A 25,949-nucleotide genomic window follows, 5' to 3' on the forward strand; every position below is an offset into this window, starting at 1 on the left:
ATTTCAATATATTTTCCAGAAAGAAATAATGGGTTCATAAATGAGAAAGCTTTTCTATTGTGCCTTTGATAGTCTGAATTTAGTCTAGCAGAATGCCTTTCATTCAAATATTATTATTAAATAATTACCAACTTGGTGAAGGATCTGTGCCTCCTTAGTAAGATACACATGTAGATGAATGATATATTTATTTCCAAGGCATTTGTAAGAAAGAGATAATCAAGTTATTCTTATTTTCATTAAACTGTGAACATATTTCATAACACAGGAAAATTATATTCTAGATAAATACAGAACTTAACACTATTACACAGGAAATACTAAAAGGTTTACTCTCTAGGGTTAAATGCTAAGGAAGCTCTTACATATAAGTTTTCATTACAACTCTATATTTTGAAAAAAAAATTCTAACATCTGAGACTATAACACAGTTGGACTGGTTTAGAGCAAAACTAGGGTATGGGAAGTGGTGTTAAAATTGATTGACGGTTATAGTATATGTCTAAAATCTTGGGCATCATTAATAAAGCTCACTCTACTTGGTCTTATTACTCTACTCATATCCTTTCTGGGAGATAAACTACCTCAAAATTCAACACCTAACAGTAATGTACTTTTATTGTGGAGTTGCCGTGAAACATTCCTGGGGCTGTGATAGGGATGATTGAGAGGACCACTAAATGCTGAAAAGTGGATGTGACCAGGGAATGACTTGGCTGTTTGCCAGTGTAAGAAATAACTTGATATTGACATTAAGCAGCAGCTGAAGAATCTTTTAATAGTTTAGGCACTTTTTCTAAATCCTCCAGTTATGCTTCACTGATTAAATTATTAGCAACTTCTGATTTAGCTGTTTCATATTTTAGATGTGAGTGAAGATGTTTTGAAATGATTTCCATTATTCATGGCTTCTTGTTTTTCAAAATTAAACTTACAGGATGCTGACATAATCCCTTTTTATTAGGTCTGCAGAAACTGAGAATACACTAAAAAGCAGAATAGCTGCATGAAAGTATCATTTACCTTGACAATACTGTATTATGATGGGCTAGTTTTTTTTTTTCCCCTTAGCTAAGTTACATACGTTACAATTAATGCTGTTAAACCGATTGTTAAAAACTTAAAAATGGCTCCAACTAACTTCCATATGTAGGCCAAGATAAGATTCAGGCAAAGGTCAAGGGAAGGACAAGACACTAAATTTAGGGAGAGCCTCCCAATGTGAATGGTTAACTTGTATATGATTAACTCTTCTAAAAATATTTCTCATTGTCACCTACTTTATACATTACTTTCAGATAAGATTGTCTTTCATATGTTCACTGAACAAACACTAACTAAATAGCTTTGGGTCCAACACCATGCCAATGGAATGAATGCTCTTGGTGACTTGAACAACATTCATTCACGGATACCCCTACACCCACTCTGCGTTTCTACTACCTAGGAGAATTTCAATTCTTTTCAGGCTTCCATGGACTCCGTTCCCCAGTTCTAGAGGTGGATTTAGATTCATCTAAGGCTTAGATTCTAAGTCGATCAAGAAAATCCCTTCCTCTTAACTTTGGTTTAATAACCTAAAGTTTAAGTCAACCAGCCCATGGCATCACTCTGAAGACTATTACTGGTATGGGAGTAGATATATAACCTAGACTGGCTGACCTGAGTGATGGATAAACCTGTTAATCTATCCATGGGGTAAGAGATTCTCTCCCGCTGTAACAAAAAAATCATGTTGCCCCATTTGCTGCTGGCAGCCATCTTGAAACCTGGAGGGAAACTAGTGAAGAGGTCAGATCTGATCCAGAGGGAGAATGAGAACAAAGAAAATCACAGAGAAAGAGAGCCAGAGCTCTGTTTGTACTGTGTCTGGAGCCTGCCCCAATGTCTGGACTTCCAGTTAGGGTGAGATTAATTATCCTTATTAGATAAATTAGAAAGTTCAGAGTTATTTGGCTTACAGAATCAATAAGATTGGTGAATGGGTGCTTAATACTAAGGAATAAAGAAAGTGTCAGAATGACTCCTTGACTTCTAACCTGGTGGATAGTTAGTGCCATCCACCAAAATCAGGAATATAGAAAGAGGAGTAGATTTTTCAAAAGATAATGATAATATCAAATTTGGGTATGCTGAGTTTGAAATATCTGTAAAACATCTAGGTGGTAGCTGGCCAGCCAGTGAAAATATAAGTCAAGAGTTTAGGAAAGAAGTCTGAGCTAGAGATAATCATTGGCATAGCTTTAGTAGTCTTTACCTTACATTCTCTAATACACTGAACTGGTATTAAAATTATTTGAGTTAAGATGGTAAATTTTATATTACAAGTTTTTAACCGCAATTAAAAAAAAAATACAAAAGAAATTTGACAATAAGTACAGCATGGGCTATGACCAGTCGGAACAGATGCCAGCCATAAAGGGATGTAGCCTTGGCATGGGTTAAGTCCTGGGTGATAGCAACATTTAAGGGGCTGACAGGGGGAAAAATTGTCAACTAAGTAGGAATGTCAACAAGCGCCCAGAGAGGTCACAGAAAGCAAAACTAGACAAAACAAGAGAACATGCAATCTCAAAAACCAAGACAATAGAGAATTTAAAAGCAGGGAGCATGGGTGATGCTTGGCTAAGACTATCAAAGGCACTGAACGTAAGGTTTCAGAACCATAGTAAAGGGTATAATAATTAATTAATGAAATTGTGCCTGTGGATGAATACAAATTGTCTTAATCCTCAAGGTACCATGTAATTTCAAAAATATTTACATTATGCCAAGAACGTCAGGTAAAAACTACATAAAAATGGAATGAACTGATCTAATATAGTATTCATAATCTAATCTAATCTCAAGAAGCAAATAAACCATAAAGTAAGGAAGATAGTATAGAAACTGAGAAAATAAGTGCTGGTAAGACAAATATATTAAAGGATTTGGGGTGGCAGATTTTTTACGGCATACAGAATGACAAAGGAAATACAAAAAATGAAGGACCGAGAACAAAAATCAAAGGAGACAAGAGACATGTTTGAATGAAATATAAAGAACTGAAAAGACATATAGGTGAGAAGAAATGGACATGACTAATTTGTTTCAAGGAAACAATGACTCTTCAGTGAGCAGAGGTGGAGACAGGGGTTGTGTGACAACTTCCAAAGAAACACTTTAAACTGATTTTTTCTATCCGTGCAATATTTTCTGTTCTCAAACAGTATCTCTGTTCTTCTCTTACAGGTAGAAATATTGAGGATGATAATAAACTGGAAAGGCAATTCATGGTTCTTACATTTAAACTACAAAATAAACTGGTTAAAAATTGGATTGAATGACTAAAATACTTCAAAAGCACCTCTCTTCTCCTTTCTAAGACTACTATGATACTTTTGAGTCTAGAAATCAAGGCAAGACCAATACTTCTGATGTTCATACAGTTTTTGTTCTAGAGGTTTTGCCTATTTTGTGAGCATAAATTTACCCAGTGGATTCAGGAAGAAGATGAGTATTTTTTTTTAAAGCAAACAATGAGTCAGCAGGAGGTTCAAAGTTCTCCACATGGAGTTGCCACTAAAAGCCCTGACATCAAAATCAATGAAAAATGGCTCCAGTCTTGTTCTGAGTATAATTTGCAGTGGAGAGGAAGTTAAGGAAAACTGTGAGGAGAAGACACTTGAGAAAAACTGGTAGACAGATACGCAGCAAAGACGGGGTGGGGGCGCGGTGCAAAAAGCAGGTTACAAAACCTGATGCTGGTAAAGTGATCCAGATTCCGTACGGGAGGAACGCAGACATCACTGGACTAAGGATCATTTGACAACACGTTTTCTGCAAGCCTGATGGGCCCTGAGCGCCATTCTAGACACTGAGGATACAGAGGGAAACGCGATACAACCAGTGGTCTAACGGAGTATACATTTTGATAGAGAAAAGAAATAAGAAACAAATAAATACTTAAAATCCTTTTCAAGAATGGTAAAGGCAATAAAGAAAAACAGAGCCAGGTCAAGCATGAGAGTAAGAGGGATGCAAGTTGGGGCCCGGAGCTATTGAAAAATAGCCATTAGCTCACTATGAAGGTTTGGGCAAGACCTTTAACCCCCTATAAGTTTTCTTAGCTCCTCCAGCTAGCTCTGTGTCTGGAACTAGAAAACGGTTCACTACATGTTTATTTCCATTTCTTCGTATATCTCCCCTCTTCCCACCACCATTCATTTCCCCACTTCTCTTTGCTATTCCTCTTTGATACTCGCTCTTGTTTCCAGAAGACTCTGGCCCCTAGCTCAAGGGCTCCCTCTGTGTACCTAGTCCTGCTTGCAATTATCCTGTGTAATCTCAGAATCTTCCGTAGAAATAGAAACCTGCTTTCTATTTCTGACTTCCTCATTCGTTCTCAGGTACTGTGGATTCAATGACAAGTAAAAAAGATCAGAGTCTGTCTGCAAGCAGCTCACAGTCAAGTAAGGGAACCAATATAATTTCAAATTATCTCAGAAATAAATAGAAGATTTGATACGTATTCTGGAAGAGAAGTATGAATGATGCTATTTATACTACCAATGGAGAATTTAACCTAGTCTGGGAGGTTAGGGGAGTCTTCCCTGAGCACAACATTTGAGCTGAGACTTGAAAAGTAAGTAGGCATCAGGTGGGAAAAGCAAGGGGAGAGTGTCCTAAGCAGAGGGGGCAGTATGTGCAATGGCTTATAGCAGGAAAAAGCAGCCACTTAAAAAACAAAACAAAACAATTAAAAAAAAAAGCAGGACAATATGGAGATAGGAGAGCAAACAGTACGTGGTATCTGGCATAAGTGTGATGAAATTGGAAGGGTGATACTACACAAGGTCCTGTAAGCTATTAAACATTTTCATTTTTATTTGAGAACAGCTGGAAGCCATTAAAGTGCTTTCAGGAGCGTTCTACCAAATTTATACTTTGAAAGGATCACACGGCTACACCATGTAAGGGAGAAGGAATGAATGAGGGGAGGTTAGTTTAGGTTAGGATGACCATGTATTTATCACAAAAACCTGGAGAGTGTTAAGAGTGAAAGGGGCGCTATTACTTACACTGAGGTAATGTCTGCCCAGGGCGAACCAGGACCGTGGTCATTCTAATATAAGGCTATTGTAACAGTCCATAAAAGAGATAATGAAAGACTGGGGAAGGGTAGTACAGGATAAATCCAGAGAAGAAAGCTGATCCAAGAAGTATTTAGGAGGGAAAATCAACTAGACTTAGGGATGGATGTCCAGGAGGAGTGAAGTGGGAAGGTGTCAGGAATGACTCCCAAGGTTTTGCCACTGGACGAAGGGTACTACAAAACCCATAGTGGGTGGTGAGTATTACAGGGGAAGATCATGAATTTGATTACAGAAGATCATGAGGTTATTTTTGAGACATCTAAGTGGAACTGCTAAGCAGGCAGTTAAATACACTGTCTGGCATATAGAGGAAATGTCTTCATCTCCCACAGTTTTCTCCCCTCTCAGTCCCTTCCGTTTTTCTTATTATTGTCTTTGGATTCCCTGAAAACAGGGCTGGGACAAGGACTTGGGAGCAGGTAGTTTATTTGGAAGCTGATTCCTGGCGAGTAGAAATGAAGGACCAGGAAAGTGAGACAAAGAAGGAGGAAGTGACAGTATCATGTGTATTACTGAGGTCACTACTATGGACCACGGGGGTTGAATTCTGCCAGAACCTTTCCATGTCCCCGAGAAGCACTGAGGAAGCCTCCCTGAATTGTCTTCTTGAAGGAATAGGGGTTAAAAATGTATCCACGGGCTCCTATCTCCGTTTGGTTGAGAACTGCTCACCCATCACAACTTCTAGGCTGGATTAGCTCACAGGATGTGTGGGATCCCAGCATGTCAGAGAAATCCCTTGGGCCGAAAGTGGGGAAATGGGAGTCATTCCCTTGACTATCAGCTGAAAGCCATGCTGCCAGCTAAAGGTAAGTCTGAGCTCACACGGGACTGTCCACTGCAGCCGCAGCCACAGCCACAGGTGGGTCAAAGACATGTGACTCCAGGTGCCAGAGGTACTACATTTATGATGACAATATTTTGGAAGCACTGTTTTTTTCTTTTACAGTGATATTTTCCTTACTGTAGATGATTATATAGAACATACACACAGAGTTGACAGTCAACAATTATAAAGCAACAATATAATGTAACTACTACCCTGATCAAGAAACCGGATATTGCCAATACCTAGGAACCCACCCTTGTGTCCCCATAGCACAACCTCTTCCATCCTCCTAGAGATAACCATTCTCCTGACTTTTCCCTCTTTACTTTTCACCTGCTGTCCTGTCCAGCTTAGATTCCACGGTTCATCACCTCAGCCAATCCTGGAGCCATTACTGACTACACTTTCTAGTTATTATTAATTCCCTTGCTCCAATATACTTTCATAGCACCTGTCTGGCAAAACAACCATGGATGAATCTTAGTACCACCTTAATCTTTTCTCTACCCATTTTCAAGAGAAACTTCTTGAAAGTCTAGCTTCACTCCCCCTGGTTTTCTATTTCTGATTTTGGCCACTCCTCAGTCTCCTTCGATGGATTACTTTACTCTGGATGTCAAATGTAGAAATTTCTTAGGATTCTGTCCCATGTCCTCTTCTCATTCTACACATACTTCCTAGGTGATCTTCATTCTTGAGACTTCAGCTATGTTTTATTGTACGTGCTGACAACTCTGGTATCTATATTTTTGGCCTAAACCTCTCTCTTGACTCATATGGCTAGTTTACTTAGTGGTCTTCCAAGCACCTCAAACTGCTATGTCCAAAACTGAACTCATCATCCCCCCTGAACCCTAAAATAGTCCACAGTTTAGTAATTTCCACCACCATCCACCCAGTTTGTCAAGCTAGAAGTTTGGGTATTCTACATGAATTCTCCGTATCTCTTGCTTCTATGTCCAATCAGTTACCAGGTCTTGTTGTTTCTACATGCCAGTATCTCCTTAGTCTCCTTTTTGTCTTCATTCCCTTTCTCACTTCCCTAGTTCAAGTCATCATTATCTCTTACCTGGACTACTGGAACAGCCTCCAGTGTTACTTTTATCTAATCCATTCTCTACACTTTTGCAGAAGAAGTTCTCTAAAACCCAAGTACATCATGTAAATATCTTCTTTAAAATGCTCCAGGGGCTTTCAGTGGTCCTTCAAATAAAATGTGATTGATTTCTCTAATACCTACCTAAGAGTACCTCAGTAATTAAATATACATGTTTATAATAATAAAAAAATCTAAAATCTAGTTATCCCTCCCCCCCTTTTTATGGTGCTTTTGCTGCTAAAATGGGAAAATGTTCCCAAAGTGCAGACAAGATGATTTAGGTTTAATTCTATTTATATAAGTGGAACTTACATAAATGTCTAAATGTTTCTCAAATGATAGTGGAACATTCTTAATAGTTGTACCAAGTGTTTCACACCATCTCTTTATTTACCATGAGGGCTTTACAAATTTCCATTCTTTGCTGGGCAAACGGTATTCTTATTTCTGAGTAAGCATTAAAAACACTATTGGTAAGAAATATTTTTCTCCATGGAAGAAGCCTTAAAAAGATTAGAGAAATACATTCAACAATCCCATATCCTCTTTATTAACTACTATGAACCTATCTGCAAGTATTTATCTACAAGAGAGGTCAGTAAGCTACAGTTGTCAGGCCAAATCCAACCCACCACCCATTTTTGAAAATAAAGTTTTATTGGAACAAAATCATGTTCATTCATCTATGTACTGATTATGGATGCTTTTGCATTTCAGTAGCAGTAGTCGACCTTCTGACTTGCAAAGCCAAAAATATTTACTATTTGGCTCTTCACAGGAAAAAAAAAGAAAATTGCCAACCCCTGATCTAAAACCTTCTTGAAGTGGTTTATGTCATTAACCTATACCTCTCACTGAAATAGTCAACTCTATAAACTAATAACTTACTTTATAAAAATAAGGATTTTTTTATTTGTCCCAAATTACATCTTCCAAGCTTCAAAAGGCATCCCCTAATTGCAGTGCGCTATGATTTCGCGAATAAATTCCTATTCTCCCCAGTGTAGTTAGAGGAACAACGGACTAGAAATAGGAATATTAAAGCTTCTGTCTTGAGTCTTCGCTTATTTGGTTTCCCCAACTACAGCAAAAAGATAATCTTCATTCTTGAGAGATATTTTTAAGATCAAAGTAGATATTATAAACTTGTAAAGAATTTTATTATTTATGATCATACAGATTTGAATGTTTTGTTTTTCCCATTTCCAGCTTCACTCACTGTAGTCGTGACTTGTTTTAGTTGATTTTCATGTGGCAGTCTGACCCACCTTATCATTCCTTTAGTTCCTCTGCCACTGCCAGTTTATTCCCCGAGCGTGCATCTCTTAGTATGGCTTATTACCGTCCTCATCTTTTCTGCCCACTTAGGTCTGCCCACTCATTCATTTCAATCCACTTGCACCCACTGCCTTTCTCACATTGCCTTTTACTATAATGCCTCAAATTTATTCAGTTGTGAAAAATATACTCTGGTCTAGGGGCATGTTTAAGTGGGACACTGGCTAGTAGAAGGGTCAGCAATGTCCATTTTGATGAGTTCTTAACAAGGCTGTTAACTTCACCCTCTTTTATTTTCAGAGAAATTTCGACATCATCTAGTCCAGTGGCTTTTAGTGCTTCTTAAGCATATAACTCCTTTCAAGTGAAATCTTAAGAAGACCTACCATGTGACGCATAACAAGGAGGAGGGCAGTGGACTGGTTGAAATTGGAGATGGGAGGCAAAGAGAGGTATGGGGACATATCGGAGGGGCATCCGTGACTTTGAGGGCAGAAGGGGGGTGTCTCTAGAAGATGATGATGAACCCTAGGTTTCTGGTTTGTGTGCTTGGTTGGATGAAGTCCAAGGCAATGTTCAATTATTTCATGCCAAAGTAAACAGTGGGGTCCACTTGTTCACCACAGCAACCGAACAAAGAAAAGACTACGCAATATTTTTGAAAAGTCAGTTCTGAACACACACACACACAGTTTACCAAGAAGGTTGTGGTATTCTTTAAGAGGAGATTAAATGAAGCACTGTTTAAAGAGATTTCTTTAATTGATTTCCAACTCTAGCAGGGCATTAGACCTACAGTGCCTTGTGGTCTTCTCTCAGACCTACTTTTTATAATTCTGCCACTGTACTGGTTGTTTGACCTTGGGCTGACAGATACAGAACTGGGAGAATAAATAAAGCTAAACAGTAACACTGTGGGAGAATCAGGTTTATCATCTCAATGCTTTTCTTTTTTCATTCCCATGGCCCTATCTTCCAGGGGAGAAAAAGAGAAAATAAAAGAAAAGAGGAAAGAAAAGAGAAGAGAAGAGAAGAGAAGAGTAGAAATTATTATATATTTCTTTTTACTGAAATCACTTCAATATCTACAAGGTTAGTACTAAGCATCAAGGGTGCTACTATTTAAGACCTAAGTCCACCCACATAGCTTTAATATAAGATTTGGATGGCATGTAAGAGAAGACAAAAGGGGGAAGCAGGACTATTGCTATTGAATTGCACTTGGAAAATATATTACAAAAGTATGAACACTATAGTAGAGTTGATTCTACAGTCTATGGAGTCCATTGCATCACCTGTACGTTTGACATAAAGATTTAAAGACAGGTATAAAGTTTAGGGAGATACAGGGCCATGCTGTGCCTACTTAGCAGCTGATTGTCTTTGGGATAACAACTCTCTGTAAGCTTTACTTTCCTCCTATGGTAAAAAGGAATTAATGTGGAACCTATCTTATAAGGCTGTTGTAAGATTAAATGGAACAATCCACAAGGAATATTTACCAAAATGCCTGGTACAGAGCAAGGCATTCATGCATGTTGGCTCTAAGATAAATATTAGGTGTGTTCGGGTCAATGCAAAAGCCAGGGGGAATAATCGAAATGAAAGCAGGCATTATTTTTGAACAAAGCTCTGACATACCTAGGTATTACTGGAATAGAACCAGACTGTGAGATCTTAGAGACCCTCTAACAGAGTTAAACATGAAGTGACAATGTTGTTTTCCCTGATTTACATCAGACCTTTCTTGTAAAGCATATTTTCCTCAATATGCTCAATATGAAGCATTTATTCACCCAGATAATAGATATAAATCCATGCATTCAACTCTTCCTTGGAGTCAGAGATCAAGATGGAAATCCCCAGAATCACAGAGATTTGTGTCTGTAAACTTGCTTATTATATTCACATTCAAGGAGGTTAGAAAGGATAGTGTCAGCTTTTTAACCAGAATCTTTTCATTCCTTCTCCCTGTTGGGATTGCAGCACATGCTGTGAATGACCTCCAGAGATCCTCAAGCTGTATGCAGAGAGCAAATTGAATCTGAAAGCTTTATTAGACAAGTTTGTCTTTCAGCTGCTGGGAGTGGATGTCAGCCGTACAGGAAAACATAAAATTTCTTGTGAAACTGGGTCCTTTCTTGAAAATAAATCTCAAATCAAAGTGCATGATTCAGTCCTGAATTATGTCCTTATTTGTTAAACATGGAGTGCAGGTTCAAAAGAAAGAGGCACATTTTACCTTAAACAAATAAGAATCATTAAGAAAAATAATAGGGCTCCTATTTCGGTCTTGCTGGACTTAGTAAGCAAAAATGCTTATCACCAAATCATAGGGTTAAAAAATATATTAATATAGCATGGGAAACTATACTCAATATTTTGTAGTAACCTATAAGGGAAAAGAATCTGAGAATATATATATTCAGATATATATATATCTGAATTGCTGTGCTGTACACCTGAAAATAACACGATATTGTAAATCAACTATACCTCAATAAAAAATATTAATAATCAAGGAAACAGCATTCTTATTCATTTCAACATGAGAAGGAAAACTACCTCCTCCACTTAGAATCCACAGTAAACACAGGAAGTTTATTTATATCTTTTATCCATAGATTTCTTCAAGAAGAAAGAATAGTCCTGGGAAACTGAAGTGACATGGGAGATTATTTTATTTTAATGGTGTCTCCCACTTTTCTAGTTTCATGCTATTTAGCTTCTGCTTTTTAATGTGGGACAACAATTTTTTTGAAGTTGTGATAATTATCTCAGAAGCAAGAATTGAAGGTATTATAATTCTGACATTTTTTCCTACGGTAGGTTATAATTCAATTTAGGCACTGGTATAGTTAGTGCTGTTAGCAATCTTGCATAAATATTAGAAGAGCTACATTGAATGTCTGTTTAATGAACTCATCATAGGCTGGCAAGTACTTTGGAAAATGAGATGAAAACATATTTTCTTTAAAATATCGAAGATGAGAGAAGAAATAAACTGTATAAATTTTAAGAAGAACATATGTTAGACTATAGAGGTGCTCAAATTGGATATCAAGACACAGTCAAGAATGAGAGTTAAGGAATGAGATGGGGTTGGGATTTAGGCTGCAAGATTTGCATCAAAGCCACAGCACATCCCTGTTTGATCAATACAGCAGTCTTAAAAAATTTTGGATTTACCACTGAGAATGTGTGGATAGACGTACCTGTCAGCTATGTCTAAGCAGAAAAATAAAAGTTGAGATATATAAGAATATTGACAAGCAGTGAGATCAAACTCAGGAGATGTGGGCTTGAGCCCAGATTCTGCTACTAAACAGCTGGACAACCATATAACCACTTAATCTCTCTGGTATTATAATTACATGGGAGGTCGACTTTATTTGATCCAACTCTAAAATAAATGTACTGTTTATTTGGTCAAAATATATGAGTTTAACATCTACCACAAGCTAGTCATTGAATAAAAGCTGCATACACAAAAGGGCATACTTTGATAAATAAGATATAAAATAGGATCCTTTTGGAACTCACAGTCTATTAGCAAATGAAAGTTAAATAATTACACAAATCATTAATCAAAATAATGGTAAGGATATGAAAAAGAAAAGGTATACTTTGAGATTATATAATAGGCGCTCAAGGAAGGACCCTGTGCAGCTGAGATCTAAAGGATGAATGAGAGGAGAGATCATCCAGGTGACAGCAGTAGATGTGGAAACCCTGAGCCCAGGAAGAAGCAGACATGCTAAAGGAACTGAAGAAAGCCAGAAGGGCTGGACTTTGAAGAAAAAGGTGGACAGTGAAACAAGAAGGGCAGGTAGGGGTACCATCGTGTAAGACCTATGTTATTGATTTGGAGATTTATTCTAAAAGCAATGGGGCACCATTACAGGATTATAATAGAATGAGGTTTACATTTTGCATGGTTATTCTTTATGGAGTATGTTTATATGGGGAATGGATTAGAGGGAGGTGAATGAAATCAGTTAGGAGGCAAACATCCAGGTAAAATATGATGGTGGCAGAAGGGATGGTGATGGATATAATAAAATAACTTGAAAGATATTTAAGTAATAAAATCAGTGGGATTCGGTGGTTGATTATATGAGGAAAGTGAGGTAGAAGGAGGTCTCCATCCAGGATCACTTATTGGTACCGGCTTGCGTGGATGGTGTTGCTATTTCCTGAGAGAGGAGAAGAGGGAAGAGGAAATCCACTAGCTCAGTTTTGCATGTGGTGCATTTGAAGTGTCTGGGGGACATCCAAGTGCAGACATTGAGTGAGTTCTTGGATGTATGGGTTCTCTTGAATTCATGCTGATCAGCACATTTCATCCCCCTACCACTCTATGCAAGTTTGCTAAAGCTAAGGGTGAACCTCAGGCTTCTTCTTGCTAGACTTATAGGCAGCATTTGACACAGTTTATCAGTTCCTTCCTCTTAATTAATTTCCTTCACTTGGCTTCTAGGTTTCTCTGTCCTGGTTTTCCTCCTACTTCAGAACTTATTACTATAATCCCTACTTCTTACCACTGAAGTCCTCCAGGGATCAATCTTTGTATATCTTCTCTTTTCTATCTATAGTCACTGTTTGGCTTTAATTAGCACAATCTCATGGCTCAGCTCTATGCTAACAATTGCATATTTACATCTCCAGGTTGGATCTCTCTCCTAACCTCCAGGTCATACATCTCTCTACTTACACTACACCTCCATTTGGTTAACTAGTAGGCATATGTAACTTAGTTTGTACAAACCAGAGATTTTTATGTTGCCTCCCACCATCCTGTACTTCCTACCACTTTCCCCAATTCCGTAAATGACAACATCAGTCTTACAATTTGCTCAGGTGAAAAACCTCATCACATTTTCTCATTCCCCATATCAAATCTGTCAACACATCCTGTTGGCTCTAGCTTTAAGACACACCCTGAATCTGTCCACCTCTCATCACTTCCACTGCCCCTACTCTAGATGAAACTATCCTCATTTCTCACCTAAATTATTGCATTAATCCCCTACCTGGTCTTCTCTTGTTTCCACCTTCCTCTTCTCCCTACAGTTTATTCTTAACACATCCAGAAAGTTTTTGCCAAAACATATGTCAGACCATCTCACTGCTGGGCTCGAAAGCCTCTCTTATGTCTTCATCTTACACAAAGTCAAAGTCATCCCCATGGCCTCTAAAGCTCTCCCTGATGTAATCTCATCTCTTAACTGTTCCCCCCTTCACTCACTGTGCTCCAGCCCCATTGGAAATTCTTCCAATTCTAGTCATCCTCCCACGTCATGGCCTTTGTTAGAATGCCGTTCCTGGAATGCTGCAGCCTAGAAGGTTCTTCCCCTAGATATCCACTTAGCTCACATTCTGAGCACATGCCGGTCTTCACATAAATTTCACCTTTTTAATGAAGTCTCTGTAAGTTCCACCCTTATACTCCATACTCATACTCCCTACTCTTCCCTGTTTTATTTCCCTTGGCAGTATCACCTCATAACATGCAAATACATTGTATGTATTTATTTTCTTTATTGTCTATTCCCACAAAAACATTAGCTCCATGAGGACAGGAATATTTATCTGGTTTTTTTTCCACTGCTATAATTTCTGAATTAGTATACAGATCTAGAACTCAAAAGAGAGGTGTAGATCTAAAGTAACAATGTGGGAAACTTCAGTATATCGTTGGTACTTGAAACCATGCAAGCGGATGAGATTACCCAAGAGATGAAAGAATGTGAAAAAAAAAAAGCATGCCTACCTTACTTTAGACATTTGAAATCCAAAGAGAGAAGGCTGAGCCAGCCAGGAAGCTGAGAAAGAGCGGCCAGGGAGGTGAGAGGAAAAAGAGGGTGGTGTTATGTATGTGAAGGGATAGAAGAAATGTTTCAAACTAGGAAGGGCCAACTGCATTAAATGCTGCTAAGAGATTAAGAAAGATGAGGATTGAAATGGTATTTTAACATAGAGGTCACTTCTGGCCTTAGGACACTTTCAGTGGGCTGATGGAGGGACACAGCTGAAACCGAGTCCCCCTGAAACAGAGTTCCTCTACCGAGTTGACGATTAACTCTTCTATCCAAAACTTTATTCCCTTTCTTGTCCCACCCCTGTTCCCCTCAGGATTGAGGAGCAGCAAAGAAAAGAGGGGAATGAAACCAAGCAGGACCCGGCGAGGCCTTCCCAGATACAAAAGCCTCTCTGTGTCCTCCGTTGCCTGTTTGCAGGAAAAAGGCTTTAGTCTCCTAGGCCTTCCCAAGTTGCAAAGAGCAGACGCAAGCAGTTGATGATTAAAAAAAACAATAGAGTCACAGGACTCCTAGTTCCTCCTGAAGGAACATACATAACAATGTGATGAGTATCTTTGAGTTGTTCTGCAGAAACTAAGACCCCCGCCGGTGGAGGATGGCGACTCCATGCTGACCACAAGCACGTAGACCCCAGACTGGTTGGAACTAGAAAGTTGATGACTGAGATTCTCAAAACATCACCTTGTTACCTCACCACCAACCAATCAGAAGAAGGTCCATGAGTTGATGAGGCATATGACGCTATTCCTCTAACAGTGTGTTTAAAAACCCTTGCCTAAAAGCCATCAGGGAGTTTGGGTCTTGTGAGCATTGCTTGGCACCCTGCAATAAACACTGTACTTTCCTTCACCACAACCCAGTGTCAGTAGACTGGCTTTGGGGCATGTTGGCCGAGTGGACCCAAGTCCAGTTGGTAACACAGCCAGGCTGCAGTGGGGGGAAAAACAGAGGGAGGAATGTGGCTGACTCTTTCTAGAGGAGTGGCCATGAATGAGAGGAGAGAGGTTTGGCAGTACCTGGAGGAGTATGTATGGTTGAAGTAGAATAGTTCTAGGATGAGGAAAACATGAGTATGTATAAATGCTGATGATAAATCATGTGAGTCAATTTAAAGATACTTTGTACCACAAAGAAAACCTTTTCTGGATGTTCCAATACAGAAGGACATGACTGGCTAAGCTAAAATGTGGCAAAAAAAATACCAGGTCCTGAAATAGTTGTCAAATTTAGTACGAGCCAGTAGAACATTACTGCAGGCAGAACGATAGTATCGTATAAAGTAGGAAAAGGGTATGCAGACTTTGTGATGTGACTGAGTCATGAGTAGAATGGTAATTATGGAACTGGGTCCAATTCTGAAGCCCACAACAGAGAAAAGTATGGAAAACACACCTGGGAGGTTAGAAGCGGGGGCACAGAGATGTTTAAACACTGGAGAAACAGAGATGTTTTAAACATTTGAGACAGCTTTTTTATTCATAGGCCATGGGCACTCACCTGATCTGTGCCAGAAAAGGAAAGTTTGAAGGGAGATTAAGTAACAGACTTCAGAGAATGTCTAAATGTACCTTTCCTACTCAAAAAGTAATTTAGACAGGAACTGGAACTTGGGTTAGGCAGTTGAAAATGGTTTTAAGTATATCAGCAGTGGTGGAACGCCACCTACTCTTGATTTTTAAAAGGAGTATGCAGTTAACCTTAAGATTGCTTCTGAGAGAGAGAAAGAGCTTTTCCTGAAGATAGTGGAGAAGAATGAATGACCTCTCAAAGGCCTTTCAGATCACAATCGTAGAATCTACAATTTAAGTGCAAACTGCTACAATTCCCTTTTGGAATCTTCTTTCTTTGAGGGTTAAGTTATATTCAATTTCAAAATGATTAAGTGAAATTTTGGAAAATATTAGGAATATATGGAGAAGCTTACTTTTGTGGGCTGTGGGGTACCTATTCTCGTGAATATGTTTAAATAGTTCTAATTTCTTCTTGAGAAGAGCTTGAGAAGAAATTCAACATTATGGTATATTCTATAGTGATTTCCAGCAAACGTCCTTTTTTAGAAGGAGTTAAATAATATAAGAAGGCTAAGGTAATTTTACTGTAATAAACCCTTTATTTCTGTTAAAATGCAGGGTATGGGTAATTGAAAAATCTCCAATGATCAGAATACTTTATTCAACCACTGATGTTATTCTCCTCCTCCTCCTCCACACACACACACACACACACACACACACACACACACTGAAACTTCCAGGAATGCTTCCAACAAGCATTAGAAATGATGGATTAGAGCTTCTCTTCCTTTGCCAGTTCAGACCCCAAAGCTCAGCCCTAAACGGAGGTGGTAACCAAGTAATAAAACTGCCAAAAGGTTAAGAGAGGAAGAACAAAGGGAACTTCATCATCACAAAATGGGTATTAACATCTAAATACTCTAGTTTTCACAGTCTATCACTTTCTTGGATATCAACAATGACACCACTGTAATATCCTCCCTGTGAACCAGGGAACATTGTTGAAGAACCTGGCCTGGGACCAAAGACTCCCATGGCCTACATCCAAAGACTTCCTTCTGATCAATGTGACCAATACTGGGGCCTCCCCAGCCAGGGTTTACTGCTGTCACTTTCCTTTGTATAGTGTACCATATCTCATTATATTTGAAGCACCCTCACCTCACTGATGTATACAAATAAGAGTTAGTTAATTAATTAATTAATTAGTTAGTTTATTGCTGCCAAGAGCTGAAGGCTCTCTGTAGTTCCTCAGGGCTTTGAACTCTCTTGGGGAGGGTCAAAAATTCATTTCTTATCCTGTTGTCATAATTGATTAGGGGACCTCATTTTTTGATATAAAATCTTACTCCTAGTGTCTTAGACTTTCAGGAAGTTTTTAAGGTTTAGAGGTTTTAATTATAAAACCAATGATGGTATAGCCTTGTTCTAGGTGTTTTCAGTAAAGTAGTCAGCTGTTAACGAGACGGAGAAAGACTTGGCTGAAACTGATGTGCCTTATCCTGAAGGTTCAGCTGAAGCAGAATTAACAGTTGGAAACCTAGCCAAAACAGAAAAGGGTAGGGGTGGCACTCCTCCTGGTGTTTCTGAGAAGGATGGGGACCCAAAGGAGGAGTAAGAATGTGAGAACTAATTGACAGCTTCCTTCCTTCTTCTCTCATGACCATTACAGATAAACGAAGGCCATTTTCACAATAAATGAATTGTTTTCTCACAATTTCAATCAAACAAATAAATAGTATGCCAAGATTATATTTAAGCTCCAATTAACCTCATGTTTTTCTCAAATTGCCTAGATATTTAAAGTATTACTGAAATAGCCTTGGGAAGCTTTATTCAACTCTAGAGAGGCAAGTGAAGTTTGACTAATAAATGTATAAATAATGTTATACGTGTTTGGTATTTAAGTATAGCCTTCAAAAATTCAGATGGAGATAAATAAATCACTGCTTGAGATATAGTGTTCCGATTAACAGCATATGCTTTGGCATCACAGAGCTGAATCTCTGAATACCCCCTCTGCCACTTACTAGCTTTGTAACTTTGGACAAATTATTTACTCTTTCTGTCCCTTGGTCTTCTCATCTACAAAATGGGAATCACAACAAAACTCATTTAAAAGGTAAAACCATGGCAGTAATTCTAAGACCTTTTGTATTAATTTAGGTTCACCCAGAAGTAGGCTCTAAGACAAGGATTTAATTACAAGTAGTTTAATTGGTAGATGATACCAGAAAGCTGTGGTGGAAGAGTAAGGAGATGAATAGGAAAGGGAAGGAAGTCTCTACAGGGCATGCTAATAAACAGGTTATCACTGTGGTCAACTGTGGTTCAACCCCCTGGAGACGTCTGGTGTGAACCAGGCCCTGGAGTTGTCCTACCCAAGGAATAAAGAGGGTACAATATTTATGCATCAACTTCTATCCATCAGTGGGTGAGTACTGTTCTAGGGATGCCTCCTTCCCAGCACTTCCAACCTGCTCTGCAAGTGGGTGAGCTTCTCCTATGGCAAGAGAAAGTGCCTGGGCAGAGTCCCAGGCGCTTGCATTTAGAAGCCTCAGGGTTTACAAGAAGGGCTAGTGCTGAGGGGATATGGGTAGGCCATTAAGGGCCAATTTTTTTCCCACCTGCCCCCTTCTGGTTTCTGTAAATAAAGTGGTACTGGAACCCAGCCATGCCTGTTTATTTACATATTGTCTATGGTTTGCCTGCTTTTAGTATACACTGACAAAGTTGATCCCATGACCCACAAAGCTGAAAATATTTACTATCTGGCTCTTTACAAAAAGAGCGTGTTGATCCCTTATCTAGTTGGCAGCACAGCTGAGATTAGAATTTAGGCTTCTTGACCTCCCGTGCAGCATTTTCCTAATCACACTTGAGACATGCTCTCTCCAAAATTAATTACAGGAAGAGATGGTTTTACCAGTGTTTAATCAATTAGAAACCTCTATTAACTGGCACTTCTATGTGTCTATTTATACAATGGCCATTCATTTCATAGTTATTACCCTGGGAAATTTGAAGAACTCCAACATCCTGATTTGGAGTCTTCACATGAAGCACGTTCTATATGCAATTTCTTTCGGAAATGCTAAATCGGGTATCGTGGTATGTGAATGTTCCCAGACCCAGCAGCTTGTGGATAAGAAAGGATTCACATTGACATTTACAACCAGATTTGTTGGCTCTTTGCCTCCATCTGCCAAGCAGGCCTTCAGTCTGATTCAAAGTCCTGCCTATCTAAACGTTTATGAGAGTCTCCAGGGGAGCTCTGTGTAAGCATGGCTATTCTCCCCACAGGTCTCTAAGCTGCTCTGGTAGGCAAATACTGCCTAGGCGTGCTGTACATCTACTTGAACTCCCAAGCTACAAAGTCCTGGGGCGGGTGGTCCTGAAATAACGTGGAGGTCCCTTTGGTATCCACAGCACTGGCTCTCACTCAGGTTCCGCACTATGTTGCTCGCAGGAAGCAGCGATGAACTCCTTCCCCACTCACCACAGGCCTATGGCAGTGGTTCTTAAAGTGCAGTCCCAGGACCAGCGGCAACAGCACCATCTGGGGACCTTTTAGAGATGCAAATTCTCAAGCGTCACCCCAGATCTACTGAATCAGGAACTTTGGAATCGAAGCCCCACAATCTGTGCTTTAATAAGAAATGGGTGATTTTGATGATGGTAAAGTTTGAGAGTCACTGACATAGGACATTGCATATAGACCAACACTTTGATCTCTGCTCTCCCCCTTTTTCTTCAATGTAGTGGTTTGGGTGTTAAGATGGCCACAATAAAGCCTCCCATTCCTGTATGCCCATCCCTTTGCGGTGACATTGCAGCTCTTCCCTTCAAAAGGGGAAATCTATTTCTCTGCCCCTTGAATGTGGGCTGGACTGAAAACTTGCCTCGACCAATAGAATGTAGCAGAAGTGATGTATGAATTACAGAGTCTAGGCGTCAAGACATCTTGTAGCTTTCACCCTCATCCTCTTGAAACACTGCCCTGAGAATGCAGTACCAAGGTTCTCCAGCCAATAGCCAGCTGTCAGATATTTGAGTGAATCCATCTAGCTCCTGTTGAGTTGCCAGATAACTGCATGTACATGAATGACCCCTAGCAAGACCTTCAGAATACCTATTAAGTTAATCACAGGCCAACTGCAGACCCACAAAATCATGAGCAAGTAATAACACTTGTTTTAAGCCATTACATTTGGGGTGTTTTTATGCAGAGATAGAAAACTGATACACTTAGGTATCTAAGCAACAACTGCAAAAAAGTTTTTTTCCAGCATGCCTATTTGTCCTGCTAATTGAAACAATTTATACAACTCAGGCAGAACCACCTCGTCATATTACATAATGTAAGTAAGCAGTCATAAAGGAGCTTGGTTTAGTAAAAAGGCCCCTTGGGCCTCAGTTTCCACACATACAGAAGAAATATATTCAACTAGATACTTTCAATGATTATTCTAGGTTCAGAGTTCTATGGTTCTAAGAAATTCAAATAAACTGATTTTTTCTACTCCTTAAGTGAAAAAGACAGAGAAACATATTTCACTTTTACTCCCCATACATCTAAGACTGAGTTAAATAACATTAACTGTTGGCTAGCTGCCTTCATATCTAGAATTTCCATTAGGTTCTTGGACAGAGAGATAGTGCAAGGCACAGCAAAACAAAACAAAACAAAACACAGGCTTTGGAGCCTGACACACTTGGATTATAATCCTGGCTCTGTTTCCTCCCAGCTGTGTGGCCTTCATCTAACTATTTTCCCTCCAAGCCTTGAGATCCTTACCTTAAAAATACTGTGTATAACCATATATACTTGGCAAATATACTTGGATAAAGACATATATGTAAAAGCAGCTCGCACAACAGTAGGAGTGCAACGGAAAAAACTTAATACAATGAATGATAAGTTATATTGTATCACAATATAGTGTATGAAATAATAATCATATATCAGAACTGTATTACAAATTATATTTTCCCTTTTTATATTGTATTTATTTCAGATTATATTCCTGACTTCCAGAAAGTTAAACATTCTTAATTCAATTCTGATGTTTAAACCACCATGTTAAAGAAAAAAAGAATGTTTGATTTTATAAGCAGCTTTTGGCAGGAAAGAGCACTTTGTAGGAAAGAGTTCTCTGCAGGAGGTGCCTTGTGTCTTGTCACTAACTTTAAACCAGGCACCGTCATGCTCTACTCACCTCTGGCCCTAGCACACCTTTCAAATCTTTTGATCACACACTACCTTGCCTAACCTGTTCGTTCTCTCCATAGATCAAAGAAGTAGAAATGAAGAATAAGTAATTAACAGATGACCAGATCTCTTCCCTAGCTTCCCTTTCAGCAATCTCCTGAACAAACTGTGTGAACAAGATAACATCTAAAGAAAGATCACAAGAAGTCGACAAGCCTGCATGCAGTGGGGGATGGCAATGATTCTGACCCCCATCCCAATTATTAACTGAGATTACTTCCCCTTTTCCCTTTAAAACTTTCATGGCCGAGCAGAATCTTCGGAGTTGCTTTTTGGGGACATGAGTCCACCTTCTCCCCAGATTACTGGCTTTCTGATTAAAAGCAACTTTCCTTTCCACCAACAACTGCCTTTCGGGTATTAATTTTCAAGTGGTGAACAGCCGGACCTGAGTTTAGTAACATTTTGGTGCCCAGCTCTGGACCTGACTCACTTGTATTTAACATTTGTGCATTTAACATTTTTACTTTATGCCCAGCTCTGTGTCAGTTTGCTATAAGGAATGAAAGGCCTTGCTTTTGAGAAAATTCCTCTTTCCCTCAGTTCTTCTCCAGCTCGGGCCCCAACTCTACCAGCTATCACCAGTGGCTTGGAGCTGAGGGCATTCTCAGACTCTCCCTACTGGTGGCAATGTGGAGGAAGTGGGGGAAGGGAAGGAGTAGTAAGGCAGATGAGACTCTTAGCCGGGGGAGAAGGAAGTAGGGCAGGAGAGATGAAAGATGTAGTTTCCCTCTGCTTTGGCCATGTGTCCCCTCGCCCTCTGCTCTGGCCTCACTGGTCTCCTTGCTATTCCCGCATCTTGCTCCACTTCAAGGCCTTTGCTCTGGTTGTTCTCTCTCTGCCTGGAACAGTCTCCCCTGGATATATACATCCAGGCTTACTTCCTGACTTCCATCAACTTTCTCATGTTCTTAAGCATTCTCTTAATAGAAAAGCTTCACTGACCCAACTACAGACAATCATGTCTTCATTCCCACTCACTTTTCCTCTTACCCTGCTTTCTTGTTCTCCATAACTGTGCTTCTCAAACTTCAGTGTGCAAACGAATCACCTAGGGATCTTATTAAAATGCAGATTCTGATGCACTGGGTCTGAGGTGAGGCCTGAGATTCTGCATTTCTAACAAGTGTCCATTTGATATCAATCTGTGGACTATATAACTCTGAACAATATCGAGACAGTATCTGTTTTCTTCTTTATTAGCTCATCATCTTTCTCTTCCAACCAGAGTACAGTTGACCCTTGATCAACACTGAGGTTAGCGCCGCCGACTTACTGCAGTCGAAAATCCATGGATAACTTAGTCTGCTCTCTGTATCCATGTCCACATGCACAGATTCAACCAACTGTGGATCATGTAGTGCTGTAGTATTTACTATTGAAAAAATTCTGCACATAAGTGGACCCACACAGTTCAAACCCATGTTGTTCAAGGGTCAACTATATGTGTTTCATGAAGGGAGGGACCTTAACTTATTCTATGCTGCATCCTCAGCACCTAGCATAATGTTCAATACATAGAAGTTATTCAATAAATATTTATTAAATGGATGAATTAAATATGTTTCTGGAAACCGAAACTGGAACTTTGAATCTATTCTGCATTAGAAATATTATTGTCACATCTAGGTACTTTACAGGTTAAACAGATTTCTGTGCCCTGCCTTTGGAACCTTCCAACCACATGATAGTAGCTTAAATAGGGGCATAAACCCATAATTATGTTCAGAGTTCAACAAACTTACAAACAAATCATCGGAACCCAATCTCGTTACAGAGTTAGAGAGTCTGAGGCTGAACATACAGGAGAAAGCTAGAGAACAAATACCAATAAATGATTATATAGGGACAAACTATGCATATGTGCTGAGGGAACCAAAAATTACAGGTTGTAAAAAGAAATAAACCTGATATAATTAGTTGAATATAAACCCTGATATAGCAATTGTGGTGTCCCAGATTGACCAAAAACAAAAAACAAAAAAAAAAACGGAAGCAAAAAACAGTAACAGAAAAAAACAACCAAAGATGTTTTTTTAGTTCTGCTTAATTATAGAATTGGTACAGCAGAGAAGTTTTCTAGCTCCTTGCCCATGAGATTCAAAGCCAGCCTTAACATTGCCATGAGATTTTATGCATACCTTCTACTAACAAATGAATAGAAAGTGAAATAAAATAGACTGAAAATACGCAATAAAAACAAAAGTTAAGACTATAGCTAAATGAAGAAACATTCCTCTCCCAAGTCTACTGTGGTAGCCACAGTCCATTTTTCTTTTTCTTAAACTAAAAATGGAAGCGCTCTTAAGATTGCTTGTAAATGGGACAAGGGGGAAGTGCTAGGAGGAGTGTGTGTGTTTCTGTGGCTTCAGGAATTTGTGTAGGCATATTTGAAGAAGATTATCTAAAGGATATAGGATTTGTTGAGATGGAATCCTCACATATTTAGTCTTGGAGGCTACTCTGGAGCTCTACCCTGATTCCTTCTTCAGGGACAACACACCCATCCCTGCTACTGGGAGTACTGGTTGTTGATGGTATTCCTTACTTGGAATTGCCATTGGCCCCAGAAGAATCTTCTAAGATCTCCCTTTCCTCCCAGCGGGCAGCCCCTGAGCAATGACTGCCTAGTTCGGGAATACAAAGGCCAGGCCCTCTCCTGCAATCCAGGACAGCTCTGCAGAGCCAGCCCAGCTCTAAGGCTCCTGTGGAGTTGGCTGAGGCCTCTGCTGCAGTCAAATCACCCTTCAGCCTCTTCTGCTGTCGCTGCCATGGACCTTTCTTCATTGTAGGTGCATCTCTGGAGAACACACCCCAATATACTTTTGGCATTCCGTACTCTGAATCAGTCTATTTCTAAGGAACCTACTCTAAGATATTTTGCAGAGTAAATAATACAAGTGTATTTCTATTTTCAGAATTGCCACACATTTTCCCTTTTACCCAGGGATCATCTCACTGTTGTGCTTTTGAGCAAGTGTTTACAGCCACAGAGAATGTGATCCAGCATACTTACAAGCTCCAGCAGTGGTGAGTCCAGGGGTAGGGCCAGGCCACTTTGTCCTCAGCTCTTGAAGTAAATGGGTTACCGCCTTCCACTCTGAGCTCAGGTCTTCTAACTTCCTCTTTAATAGAAAAGCACACATGTTATTTATTTGATTAACATCTTGAAGTAACTTAATTCATGAAGCTATTAATTTATTTTGTGAATACATTACTGTATGTCTATAGTATTTTATTTCTAAAGTAACTTTTCTGGGTGGAATTCCTTTCAAAGGTATTTTAATTATTTTAGCCAACCACCACACTACAAATTTTTATCAATTGTTTGCTGCATACAGGCTGCTGCTCCAGACGCAATTTCACTGAAAGGAAGTAGAGCGCAAACATTACTGAAAGCAAAACAAATAAACAAAAAAACAGTGTCATCTAAGCAATTGGCTTTACTCTTTTAAAAAGTATCTGATGTGGCTACATACAAGAATTTTCCAGAGAACATTAAAAATATCTTACTGCCCTCACTCACCCCAGATCAATCCTATTAGCAAGTCTTGGAGAGAGGGGCTGTGGTACACATGGGGATAAGCCTCTCAGAGTCTACTTTAAGGAAGGACTCTTGTCCCAAATGGTGAAGAAGATTTCAGTAGACACCCTTCAGTTGTCAGTCCCTTTAGGGACTGTCTCAGCTGCAGAGATCTGCCTTGCCCCAGGGCATGCCCTTCCCAGGGTAGCCCTCATTCAAGGACTGATCAAGGTGAGAGTATAAAGGCTCAGCCAATTTGGTTCAAAGCAGGACCATTTTGAGGGTCATTATAGCTGCAGAGCTCCGAGTAGAGTCAGCCAAGCCCGTATACGGTCCGTGATGTGTTGGTATATGTTAACAATTGGCTCTCTGGGGGAAAAAGCTGATTTTAGTGTTTTCTAATTTCTGTGGTGTAAATACTCCCACTATAGCCGATTTTACCAAGAGAATGTCAAGTAGCTCACAAAATGCCTGAAAATTTGCTAATAGACCCTCATGAGCAGATACACGCTGCTTCCAGTGCACCACTGGGTAACCATAAGATTACTTATTGCCAGTAGAATGGGAGCAGAGGTAATATCTGTCAGTTCTAGGCTGACCCTTTTAAAAAATGAGTGAGGTTTCTGCACCCATTCTTTCCTTTTCCATTAGCTGGAAGCAGAGGACTCAGAGGTCGTAGGGCAAACTTTCTCAATGGATTCGGGGGGGAGTTTATCCTAATACCCCAGAGCAGTGGTTCGCATACTTTGGGACCATCAGAATCACCTGGAGGTCTTGTTAAAACACTGATTGCTGGCTCTCAGCCCCAGAGCTCTAGATTGAAGAGGTCTTGAGTGGGGCCCAAGAATTTACATTCCTAACAATTGTACAGCTGGTGCTGATGCTGATTGCCCAGGACCAAGGCCTAAGGTGTCCATTATAAGTAATAAGTTACCTAAGCATCTACAATGGACTAGATATGCACCATCCTTGACAAAAATAAGAAAATAGGTCCTTAAATCATTTTCTATAGGACTTAATTTTCTTGAGGAATCCCACTTAAGAAAAGCTGCCACGGGAATAAATACTAAAAAGTCATCACTTCCTATTTTAACTATCATCTATGCTCTTAAGGTTATTTATTCTATTGTGTCTGAGATCATGTCAAATCAGGGCTTTTAATTTCTTCTCCCAGAGTGCATGCTGTTAAACATTTACTATCACATCAATGAATATAACTCTTTTCATTTATTAAAACATAAGCCTTGAATCCAAAAGTAAACAAAAAATGCCTCTGATCAGTGAGGAAAACCACCACTGAAAGTCATGACATGCGGAAGATATTTTTCCATTCTGACATCAGGCTAAACACTGAGAATTAAATATTATCAAAGATTAGTGAATTAATATATATATATATTCGGTCTTTTGATTCCCCTGCAAAGTTGCAGTGAGTTCACAGGGACAGAATATTAAGAGGAACTAGAAGTTTAAAACA

General features: G+C 39.4%; 1 protein-coding gene across 1 annotated transcript in view; it reads right to left on the bottom strand.

Moving 5' to 3' along the window:
* Positions 1-25,949, bottom strand: part of LOC118889001 (dystrophin) — a 1,535,792-nt gene that overhangs the window by 511,213 nt on the left and 998,630 nt on the right. The window contains exon 46 of the mRNA XM_036840547.1: positions 23,966-24,074. Coding sequence (XP_036696442.1) covers positions 23,966-24,074 — 109 coding nt within the window. The remainder of the gene's footprint in view (positions 1-23,965; positions 24,075-25,949) is intronic.

Source organism: Balaenoptera musculus, chromosome X, assembly GCF_009873245.2.
Source record: "Balaenoptera musculus isolate JJ_BM4_2016_0621 chromosome X, mBalMus1.pri.v3, whole genome shotgun sequence".
Classification (NCBI taxonomy): domain Eukaryota; kingdom Metazoa; phylum Chordata; class Mammalia; order Artiodactyla; family Balaenopteridae; genus Balaenoptera; species Balaenoptera musculus.